Below are 12685 nucleotides of genomic sequence, written 5' to 3'. Positions count from 1 at the left end.
TTGACTTCCCCCCCAAAGTTTGGTTTTGTGTTTTGGTCTAGCAACAATTGTTCATCTATCTGCTCTTGTTTTAATTATATAGTTACATGAAACATCTTTTGTCATATGTAAATTTTAGGGGATCTTATGAGGCACATACATTTTTAATCAAGTTTTTCCTATTTGTTTGTACCTCCTCACAATTTATCACATATTCATAGCATTTAAAGAAGGTTTAAATTTTGAAGCAAAATTTATGCTTCATATATGCGTGAGTCCCATCCTGGTTTGAAGAGCAGGTAGGATAACTTATACAGCAGGTTTAAACAACACCCACCACATGTACTGTTAGGGACTGTTGGGGGTGAACCTGGTGATGGCTCTAACTTTCTTCACAAAGGTGGATAGTTCTTCTAATGCAATCTGCTGTGTCAGATGGCTATGTCTGTGAGGCCTGAGATTTAGAGACTGTTCGGAACATAGGGCTTCTTGATTAGTATCAGAATTAGTCTGGTGGGCTGCTCATTTTTGGGAGGAGTGGCTGCAGTTGATTCCTGCTGCAAGGAATATCTGCATGTTCAGTGATGGGTTTTTTGTTATATTCAGAATAAAATATTTTGAATTCTTACTACATGCAAAAATATTTTTCATTAGCTTGAATATATAGCATGGTATGAATGATTTATTATCTGAAAAATTATCTAATATATGACCACAATAAAAATTACTGTGTGTGGAATCAAAATTGTTAAACATGTCAGACATTTATAATTGCTTTTAAATACTGTATTTAAGTATGCTTGAATACCTCATACTGAAGGCAGCAATAAGTGTTGAAGTATAGTCCCAGTCTTGCAAAGATTTACACACATACTTAACTTAACAGTGAGTGTTTCCATTGATGTAAATGGGGCTACGTACACTGAGGAAAATTAAACATGAGCATCTGGACCTACCTACATGTGTCGGAAATAGGTAATAAAGTGTCATGTTGAGATGGTCATGATTTTTTAAGTAGTCTACTGCCTCTGGTAATAGGGTGACTAGATGCCCTGATTTTATAGGGACAATCCTGATATTCGATAGATGCCTATTACTCCTCCCATCCCTGTCCCAAGTTTTTCAAACTTGCTATCTAGTCACCTTATCTGGTAATCACATGTTCTTCTCAGAAAGGCAGTCATAGCTGAATTATACTTTTTAATAATGATCTTCATTTCTTACTTTGTCCCTTCATTTTCATAGTTATTAAAGATACCACAAGACTGAATATCAAATGGAAAAATACTATAGATTCATGAAGATGATGTCTGTCTGGCCAATACACACACACACTTTTTTTTTTTTTTTTTTGCTGAATTCATGTATCAGTATTTTGTGTGTACAGAACTGTTTTTGTTAATTTTGTTTATCATTGCACCTCAAATCAAAGGAGATTGGTTTAAGAATTAATGTCATTGGCTTTTAGCCTACACTTGATTTGTTATAAGGCTTCCAAAGTACTTTTCTGAATTTAGTTCAATGTAGGATTTTATCTTTCATCATTGGTTAATCATTTTCATTTGAGAGAGATTTCTTTGCTTTTTTGTCAGCTTTGCAGTTATTCTATGAAAAACATCTGCTAGCTTAGAAATTTAAAGTTGCAGTTTTCTGCATACAATAAAATCTGCGTTAACATAGACAAGAATTAAAGAATTATTTAATTTCTTAATTAGACCTGTTTGAACAAAATTATTGTTTAATCATCAAATTTTGTAGAGGTAAAGAGAGTTAAATAGAGAATTTTCACAAAACACTTTAACAGGGTTAAATGAAAATGGCTGGATTTAATTTGAGAATAGGCTGTTTAAAAAAACAACAAAACTCAGTATTGATGAGATTACATTTTGAAAATATTCTTTACATTTTGTATGAAGTTGCATTTAGTTTAATTTGAGCCAGTCTACAGTGTGTTAATGTGAAAATACATGGCAGGAATCCTTATAATATCTTACAGGTAATATAATGAATGAGAAGTAAAATGCTTGTTTGCTTTTTAGAATTACAAGAAAGACTGCAAAAGGTACTTGTTTCCTACAAAAATTGAGCTTTAAAACCATAAGTGCTTGTTGATTGGGACTTTCAAAAGAAATAATTTACTGAGGCTAACAATTTATTGTAGTTTCTTATATTTTCCTAATAAGCTGATTTTATCTAGTAAAACTAGATCCTTCTGCTTTTGAAATGACAGTTCTGTTATTGGGGTTTTATTCCACAGTCTTTATACAGGCAAAGTTTCTGTCAGTGGGAATTTTAGCAATTGAGATGGAAGACAAGATTACACAAGACAAGATTATGTATTTTTAAGTTACATACAAAAATATTAAAAGAATGCTGAAGTTGCAAAGTCAAAACTCAAAAACTGCCTGTGCAACCTTAATGTGGCCCTGTTGTTAATATGCATTATGAGTCCTGCCCAACTTCACATAGGAAGTCTATGATAGAGCCACAATACACGAGGATGTACTTTGTGTTCTTACAACTCTCTGCCTTTTACTCTGTCTGTCCTGTGCAATGAAAGAAGCAGATATCCTGAAGAAGAAATAATACATGATCATGTAATTTAAAATGGTACCATGATACATATGCACAATTGGGTCAAATTAAGGTTTCATAGACGGGATTGACATCAAATAATTCCAGATGTGAAAGATCTGTGGCCTGCCTCTGACTCCATATTACTATGTGACTGAGCCCAAATAGCAACCACAGAGTAATCTGTTTGTAGTTCCATGAAATGGAGAGGGGAAAACTTCCTTCCTCTGCTTCCGTAGAGTTCTTGTGTTTAAATTACTCAAAATGGGCTTGGGAACCAAGATTTAACCCTGAAAGAATAAACACAGTCTCATGATGTCTCTGTTTACAGTCACATTTATGGTTATAACTGCACTTCCTGATGATCAAATATAAGCTTTGATTTTGTAAAGGAACGTATTATTTTTGTACTACACTAGTATGCTTTGACCTCTGCTAAAATACTCTTAGTCATCATCTCCTCATGCTGTGACCACATTACTTCACACCTTGACTTGTTTGGTTTAATGTCTTTTAAGCACATCAAATTCCTTGACCTTCAGAGTTCTACAAAATGTTGTCCCCACCTACATCTGCTTTCAGTTCTCCTTTGCTCTCCTCCCATACCTTTCTCATCATGTTTCCTTGTCTCAGGGCTTGCCTATATGGTAAGGTAGTGCATGGCAGGCAGGGTTTGAATCTACAGTGCAGTAGCATGCCACCCATTAACTCACCATGTGGAACCTGCTACCATGCACTAACATAATGTGCTTTGACATACTGCTGTTTGAAACAGGACTACGACATTGTGCTAGGAAACTTGTAGGGTGCATCAGCATGGTCTGTATAGACACTTTGTGTATGGCACACCAGCATGCACTAGAATTTACACTCCAGCTGATGTACACAAACACAACATGTAGACAAGCTCTTAGACTGTAAATTCTTTGGGGGCATGCAATGTGTCTTATTTGGGTGCCTGTCATACACTTGGATCCATGCGTATGGACATTTGCACCTTTGTGGAGCCCTCTTGAAGCTTATGAGCCTCTATGCCATCTCATTAGGCCATCTGTACAGATCTGACTGTAAGGTTGGAGTCTGTTTGTAAATTGCTAGCACTATAGAAGTTATTTTTGTTCTTTATATTTACAGTGTCTTGCTCCATGGCTTTACATATTAAATGTTTGCAATTTCAGGACCAAATACTGGGATTAGGAGTCTGTGGTCACTTTTAATGTGGCTAGTTTCAGCAGCTACAGAATCGTCGTCATATTCTGAGAGAGAAACTAACCCCTCTTGCACTTGAGATCATTTGTGGCTACCGTCTCGTTGTTCAAGGCTACTGTTCTCGTCTCATTGCCATATCTATTACTTGGCCCTTTGGGTTTGATGTCAGGAGAAACACTGAGCATGTGCAGCGCTTCCTCTGGTATCCCTACGGTGGTGGATTTCTTCATCATTTGCCCACTATATGTACTGTTAATCAGCTGTAAGGAATCTTAGAGGGGCCCAATTGTCTGCCCGGCAGGTCACCCATCTGGCAGATCAGAAATGGGAGCCCGGGAGGATTGATAAGATTAACAGTTGAAATTCCTGACAAATGGTAGTAAAGAGAACTGTATGTCATTCTCCCCTCCCAAAAACTCCACCCAATCCAGAAGTATCCTGGGCAAGTCCAACCTTTTTTCTGTAACTCACTGCTGGAGCCATATGAAGGTAATTCCTGTCCCAGGTGTGAAGTAACTCATGAGTTCCCAGGTAGTGGGAAGAGGTGGCAGTGGGATTGTAACTTGGAGGGGAGGAGAAGACCATTTACGGGAGTTGCCCATGACCCAAACAAATCACAACCATAGATAAAGGTTCTCTCCAGATCACCCTTATACACTGGACCAAGTGTCCTCAGTATTGGTTGGACTGATGCACAGACAGTTTATAAAGCAGACTGAAACGATCATATCTTTCACCACTGTATAAACTGGCCTCAAGATGTGTAATACATTCTGATGCAGGAATAGTACCAGAAACTACTGACTGAATTATCAGACAAACCAATTAATAGTAATTGTGGTTTGGACTGTAGTCCTTCTAGGGTGCTAAGATACACAGCAATAAATCAGGTTGCTTGTTTTTTGTTAATCAAGCCTTCATTGTTTTTGGATGAGAACAATTTTATTCAGACATAATCCAAATAAATTGGGGGATAATTTTGGATCCCTAATTGCATGGGTGCTGTTGGTGTGTAGGGGCACCTTTTTATTATTTCTTTTTGGTGTGATGATTGTAACTGTTTCTGATGTGGACTCTTCTGATTTATCCACTCCTTTGTGAGTTCAGTCGGGTTACTACAATGCTGCCTACCTGGGGCTCTTGGAAGCCCTCTTGGAAATTACAGCTGACACAGAATGCTGTAGTCTGCCTGCTTACTAATGAATATTATGGGGGAGAATATTATGTCAGTACTTAAGACTATACTGGCTCCCTAATTGCTTTTGGGTGAAAGTCCTGGGCACATACTGATCTTTAAAGCCCCTGCTGGAGGTACATTGTTTGGGTCCCAGATACTTTGAAAAGCTGCTTTTTTCTCTGTGCATCCTCATGACAATTGAGATCAGTTGATGGATTCTTGCCTTCAATCTCTGGATTTGAACATCTGGCAGATGGAGGCAGGGCATTTTCAACAGAGGTCCCTTTACTTTGGAATTAGGCTCAAAGGGAGAAACAATTTACCTTCAGGAGACAGTGTAAAGCCCATCTGTTCACTTAGGCTTTTCCCTGAGGGGGTGATGATAGGGTGTATTTATGTTTATAGCTAGAAAATAGAGGGTTTCAAATATTTAGTTGACATTTCTCAACTAAATTTTGCATTTTTTTTCTTTTTAAAATGTGGCCGTTCATGAATGCATTACTTTTTTTTTTTTTTTTTTTTTTTTTAATTTTTTTTGTTGCAAGAGTGTTGCTTACCTCCGAAGATGGGAAAGAACTCAGACAAGAACATAAATAGGATTGGGGAAACAAACATTAATGAATTGCTGTAGCTGACTAGAATAGGTGTAGTTAATCTCTTCAGACTTTATCATTCTGTTACACTTGTATATGGTACCCTCTGGAAATGAGAAAAAAATTTAAAAAATGTAATATGCATACTTACCATTTAAAAATATTATTGTTCCAATACATTGAATTAATTTCTTATGATTTCACAAATAGTTTCTGCATCTTTGTCTTAACAGTAAAACTTACCACTAGTTTATTTTGTATTCTCTGAGGAAATTGTGTGTGCGCACACGCGCACACGGACACGCACACATATATAAAAAATACTTCATGGAAACATTTAGACAGATTCTAATGTCTTTTTCCTTCATGGAACATCATTGGAACACTTAAAAAAAATGTAATTTCAACAAACTAGAATGTAACTCCTAACCGGACAGTAATGTTTTATTAGAAATGCAAAAACTGGTTTGGTTTTTGTTTTTGTTTTGGGGGGGGTGAATGCTTTATACACTGATATCTTTTGTTGGATGTGGATACCGAATTTGTTTGCAGCATCATGACTTACTATAAATGGTTTGGGCTAATACTTTAATGAAGGAACAGGGACAACATAATTATGAAGATGTTTCAAGAATACATATTGAAACTGGAATACATTCATTTTTATTTTTGAGACATTTGAATGAATATTTAAGTAAACCGAAGAAGAATGTTAATGGGAAGTGCAATAATGTGGCATAAAAGCACATGTATATGTGTTTAAATACCTTTTGTAGCAAAACTTTGTTCAGTTATTTTCTGTTTTGGAAGAAGGGATAGTTCTTTTAGGTTTTTTTTGAGATAGTTAATGTAGGAAATGTATTTCTCTTTGAAATTATTTTATGTACCTAGAGAGACACACAAGGCTTACAATATATAAACTAGAAACAAAGACCCCAATCCTGCAAAATATTCACATGCTTAAATTTAGCACATCAGTAGTCTAACTGACTTTAACAGGACTATTAATGTACTTAACATTAAGTAGGTTTGTATGGCCTCGTTACGTGAAGAAGGCAACAAGATTTGACAGTGGTCAGCATCTTTCATGATCAGGTCACAAATAAGAGCTAAATGAATACAAAATGTAAGAAACACCTTAATGCCTTTTTAAATTGTATTATGAAGTGAATTTTCAATCAACTAGTTAAAACAATCTATGTTGATTATAAAGAGAGAATACATGGAAACTAAAATTTTACAAAAGTCATAGGGAACATTTTTGTACAAGAATATTATCAATGTTAGTGTTGAAATACCTGTTGTCTGCATAGGCTTAATAACATTTTTAATAAGAAAAAGTAGTAAGATGGTGAAATAAGATATTAATAAAAGAAATGAGCTTTGATGGTTCAAATTATTTCCCCTTCATTTCCCTGTTTCTTAATTTTGTTAAATTTAGTTATTTTTACAAACTGAATAACTCATTCCTTTATTAAATTAAATCACGCTTTACTTTTCTAATAACTTTTGATCACGTTAAGCTAGATTGTCTCAAAATTAACCTATGTATATTTTTTAAATCTATTTTCTTTTTATACATATACATACATTTTTTTAAAAAAGGAAATAGAGAAATTGGGATTAGAGCTGAATGAAAACAAACTGCGTTTGGAGCAAGCACAGCAGGATGCAGCAAGAGCCAAAGATGAATGCCTAAAACTGACAGAACTGCTGGGTAAATCTGAGCACCAACTGCACCTCACCAGGTACCCCTTATCCTATTACATGCTATTGCACCAATTTCATCCTGCTAGTTTTTGCCACAGGCTTCCCCACAGTTGTTGCAGATATTCATAATTATTCACTGCGTGCCTTGCTTTCAGGCATTTTAGGAGAAGTGAAGATGGGATAAATAAAGCATCCACATACCTAAATGATGATCTTTCAAAAAAGCTGAAATACATTTAGAACTGGTTTTATTTAAGTAAAGTAAAAATTCTTATAAGCACCTAACCATACAGCATCTATTGATTTATAAATTCTAATGCTTCATATTTATGAATTGAGGATATTGCAACATAATGATGTAAATACTTACTGATGTCAATTCTGAAGCTATACTTCATCCGAGATTAAATAGTCTACATAATTTAACACTATAGAAATGGAGGGAGAAATTCAGGACAGATCCATGAGAATAGCATTTCTGTCATTTGCCTCAGTGCAAATAACAAGATAGTGTGACACAAACATGTTTCTGTCAATCTTGGCTCTTCATAGGCTTATTCCATGACTGAATATAAACCGCCAACCTACACTTAACTCTTACTATTAGACACGTAGAGAAAATTTAAAAGTGGCAACTTGCTGATTATTAATTCCACCTTGAGTTTCAGTAACTGTTAAAATTTCTCTTTTTGCCAAATACACAGTTGCTTCTTTTAATCTTTTGTATCACTTTTATCTGTTGGTAAACATCCAGTGCCAGTTCTTGAAGCTCTTACTCAGTCCTTAGTGATGCAGAAACCCTTATTGAAATCAATAATAAACTTGCCTGAATAACAGCTCCAAGTTTTGGTTAATTGACAATAGAATATTCACACACCTAGTCTAATCCGGTACCCATTGAATTTAGTGAGAATTTTATCATTGATTTTAATGAGAGCAGAATTGAGGCCAGTGTAAACTTTCTAAATACATTTAATCAATCTTTTACTCAGATAAATTTCAGTATAATTCAGAGCACGGTAGTTTAACAGATGGAAGAAATCACCACTGTAACAGCCTGTATTCAGAGAAAAATATGCTAGGGGTTGATGAACTTGAAAAAAGTTTTGGGTGAGTTGCTAAGATATCTAAAGTTTAGATTTTGCAAAACTTCCTTAATAATGATTTGTTGTGATAGTTAACCAAATGGTTTACCAAGCTCCATTTAGCAAAAGACTGATCATGCATTATAAAGCTGTGATATCTTGGAGAAAATCCTAATAAAATAGATTTTTTGTGAAAATCTTTGTCTTTTAATGATGAAAACTAATAACCATAAATGTAACATGGTTCAACACTTCAATCCAGATGCATAATGTCAAAATGATTCAAGTAGTTGTTTAATTAGAGACATTTTAGAATCTGACTTAGTGTGTAAACTATGGCCTTTGTTTATAAAATAAAAATTATGCTTATGCTGATTTAGTATATAGTTCTAACTTCATTATAAAAAGTGAGAAATAGGGGCCAAATCTTCCCTTTAAAAGTCATCAAATTCTATAATCTATTGTTAGGGTGATCATACATCCTGTTTTGGATGGGACAGTCCCTTTTTTTAAGGCCTGTCCTGGCCATCCTGACTTTTTTGGCAAAACTGGGCTTTTGTCCTGTTTGCTTTTGCCAACTGATCATGGCCTCCTGTTTTTTCCTTTTGGGAAATATGGTCACCCTATATATTCTATATAGGTTCTTTTACCACCCTCATCATTATAGCATCTGACCACCTTCCAGTAGTGCAGTAAGTGATGTTACTAAAGTTGGCCATGTGTGGAAAGGAAAAAGGAGCCTCTCTTTCTTCCTCTGAGCTGTACCTGCTCTCAGTGCCATTCTTTCTCTCCCTTTAGCATCACATCCTGTCAGAACAGGTCTCTTAATAAGTGAAGGGGCAAATATTGCAGTAAAGGTCCTGGTTTTCAAATTTTTCATTGAAGACACTCAATCTTTTATTGAAGACACTCTTATGGAGTTCCCATTTTGAGTCCAGTAACTGTTTCTAGTAATGTGGTACACACAATATTGTAGTTAAATACTGTGAGCCTTGCTCATCTCAGGCCATGGAGAAAGGTAAATTGCATTCCTCTTCACCCACAGGAGCTGCTGTGCCAGCAGAGACATCATCTCAGGGGGAGTTGGCAATATTGATGCTATCCTTCCCTGTGGGTTCTGACAAGGAGAGCAGCTTTGGAAGGATGTTGAGAAGATGCACTGATTTAGTGAATCTCTTACGTGTTCTGGCCTTGCCCTTTTCTAGCTGTCTCCACTCACTTTCTGGATTAAACTAGCTAGCCATGCTAGCCATGCTTCCTACTAGAACTGGAGGTGTGGGTGGCTTTTTACCACTATGCTTCCAGTGCGGGTAGACTTTCTGCTGCCATGGGTCCACAGCCCAGTTTCTTCTGGCAGAAACTAGAGGAATCCAAAGAGTTAATTGGGCCCAGTGGTCTATCACTTTATTGCTAAAATAGCACATTACTGAACAGAAGATTAGTGAAGTACTAAAGAAAGTCAGTCTAGGTATTTAGAATGTAAAGAAGAGTAAAGTCAATATAAAATGGCTAATTTAAATATTTGAAAATTAGAAAGGTAAAGTTGGGTTAACTGAGAACATGCAATCTATACCTGAAGGGGAGGGAAAGGGAATTATCCAGGAGCTATGTTTCAATTTTTTGCAGGGGAAACTTCTAGTCCACCTCCCCACGCCCACCGGTTTGATACAGACCAATTAAACTGCCTGTCAGTTAAAGAAATATACCTTTTAAAATAGCAATACTATTTTCACTGAGGTTTTATTTGGTCTCTCACATATCACCTTTGCTTCTGGATCACCGGAATGTGTGTTTACCTACATTGGAAGTACAGCTTTCTTAGAAATCATTGATGTTTAGTTAATGCACATATTTGTGTTCCTTGAATCCAGTTCAGAATTCCAACTTCTGTATTTAGAAATGACAGAAAAAATGTAGCATTATTGCTGACCTTGAACAATAACAAGTAAATCTTACATACAATATTAGTCCTCTTCTCCCTGGATTTGCAGGCTCCACCATAACGTGATTTTAACAAATTTGCTTCAAGCCCTATGTGGTTTTGAAATAGTAATTAAGGTCCAATATCTCACCTTTTTACCCCTGTTGAATTGCAATCTGAGTTTCATGGCCACTAATGTGAGAACTGCTACAGGAAGAAAACATGGGCCTAATGTTGCCTCACTGAAATCACTGGTAAAATATACATCAACTTTATGTGGGTGGGATTGGACCCTCCTCCATGCAGCATACCATTTAAATGCTTGATTCGCAGCTCTCAAAAGGCATGAAACATTCAGGCCTGTTAGCAGTTTGTGAGAGAATTATTGCAAAATCATATCGATAGTATAGTGGTGGGGATTACACAGGAGATGAGAGATGATGATCAGAATGATCTGATTTTAAAATATGTATGTCATTTAATTTATTGAAATAATTCTTTCACTTTTCTTGTTTAACTGAAAGCTCAGTATGAAATCTATCATTACACAAAAGAACTAAAAGTTAATATTTGTGTTTCAGTAGCAGTTCTGTCTCTTAAGAAGTGGTTCCTATATCTCTATCCAAGAGAAGCTACATAAATTCAAGGAAGTGAAGTGAAGAAAATATTAAGCTTTGTTCTTTTTTATTTTTGTCAGATATTTCCATCCATTTGTTGGGCCGTTGTACCTCCTTTCAAACATGCAGATCAGAAATGACAGTATCATATGATAGTATCAGAATAGACTCATATGTCATCTCAAATTTTGTTGGGAGAGGGAATTAAAGCAGAGACTCATATTTACTTTTTTTTCCCAGTCATTGCAAGTAATGTTGAGTGTCAACTTTGTAAATGGGGAAAACATTACTTGAACAATATAAGTGTTACCCAGGCTTTTAAGTCTAATAATGTGTGACCTCCCAGGCCAGTTTGAATTCCTGGGTTGATCTTTAAAGATCATATATTTGTAGAAGTTTATACTAGAGTGATGACATTGGCTGTTGGCAACTTCTCTGTACTTTCCTGAGGAAAAATGTACATAATTGATTGAAATATCATCAAAATATTTGATGACAAAATATCTTCAGAAAGTAATGCATTTGAAGAAAATGTCTTTTAGGGCATACAGGGGTTTTCAGCAGTGCTATGGCCTTTGTGGCTTCAAATAGCTGCAGTATATCAATCAATGCTTCTAGTAAGTAGCCTCTAGCGAGTTTTCAACAGCTCCATTGGCATTAATTGCAATCCATGTATAATAAATAAGGTACATAAATTAAACCTATCATTCTACCTCTGGGTTCTTGTGACATTATTAAATCGTTGGAGTTTTGCTGTCATTGTTTATGATGTCACCGGAATTGTTTGCTAGAATTACAGCCTGTTTATAATCTATTTTTAGGATATGTTATTTTTTATAGCATAAAATATAAACTGATTTCTGTATTTACAACAGAAGTCTCATGCTGCTACTCTCAATTCTTTATTAAAGCTATACAAAATCTAGTGTCAGCTGTGTTGTTTTCAAAGTAATATCTGTTAGTTATCAGCAGAATTATTTAGTATGTTGCTTTTTTCAGAAATTTTAGCACATCAGAAGCAACCTCCTATTGAAGATAGATGAGGAATTCTAATGAGATTTGTTTTTAGTATTAATGGACAGTGCTAATTAGTAGCAGTGGACAGTGCATCATTTTCTATAGACTACTGATTAATGAATATAGCAAAAATACTCAAGATAGCAAAGATAGCATAACTAAAGATTAATTTTAAATATTTGTATACACTTTGTTTTGTAGGAACAGCTTCATCTATAAAAATAGTGCAGGAAGGAGTGATAACATGAAACAACTCATATAACTAATAAACTTTTAAAATTCTGTTTCATATGTTTAATGTTCATTACGTTTAGAGATGGTTGTGACTGTGGTGGTGTGATTCAGTGAACATTTATTTCTATCTGTTTTTCATATACAAAGGCATTGGGATGCCAGAAAATAAACTGTTAACGGAGAATTAACTTCTTTGGCATGCTTTCATACTTATCTTCCAAATTAAAGAAAATGAAATGGGCAGAAGCACAGTGTAGATTACCTCCTTTTTGTCAAAAATGGTGGGAATTTGAAAATTAATAATAAAAAAGGGAACAGATGCAGTAACATGCCAGAGGGAGATTAATGTGGAGAGTAAAATCTGTGAGCAACAAAACTGAAGCAAACTGAATCAGTGGGAGGTGGTTGTACAATCAAAATCAGGATAAAAGAGAAATTACAAACAACCCTGCACTTGTCAAAGTAGTAGTAATGAAATCCTGACTCTGCCAGCAGTGAGAACCTGTGTTAGCACTTTGGGGTAAGGATGGTAGCTGGGTGCCAGGTAGGAGGGCAGTGTTAGGTTGCTG

The 12685-nt window shown here is 35.5% G+C and overlaps 1 protein-coding gene across 5 annotated transcripts in view; it reads left to right on the top strand.

Annotated features, from left to right (window-relative positions):
* SDCCAG8 (SHH signaling and ciliogenesis regulator SDCCAG8) overlaps positions 1-12685 on the top strand; it is a 159617-nt gene that overhangs the window by 68159 nt on the left and 78773 nt on the right. For all 5 annotated transcript variants that reach the window (XR_010921246.1, XM_067555257.1, XM_067555259.1 and 2 more), the window contains exon 13: positions 7138-7280. Coding sequence is in view for 4 of the 5 variants with exons in the window: in XM_067555257.1 (XP_067411358.1) it covers positions 7138-7280 (143 nt within the window). In the remaining variant the exon portion in view is untranslated. The remainder of the gene's footprint in view (positions 1-7137; positions 7281-12685) is intronic.

This window comes from Emydura macquarii, unplaced genomic scaffold, assembly GCF_026122565.2.
Source record: "Emydura macquarii macquarii isolate MOO-44397 ecotype Brisbane River unplaced genomic scaffold, CSIRO-AGI_Emac_v2 contig_1597, whole genome shotgun sequence".
Classification (NCBI taxonomy): Eukaryota; Metazoa; Chordata; order Testudines; family Chelidae; genus Emydura; species Emydura macquarii.
Note: the sequence above shows the minus strand (reverse complement) of the source record. Positions and strands in the feature narration are given on the sequence as shown.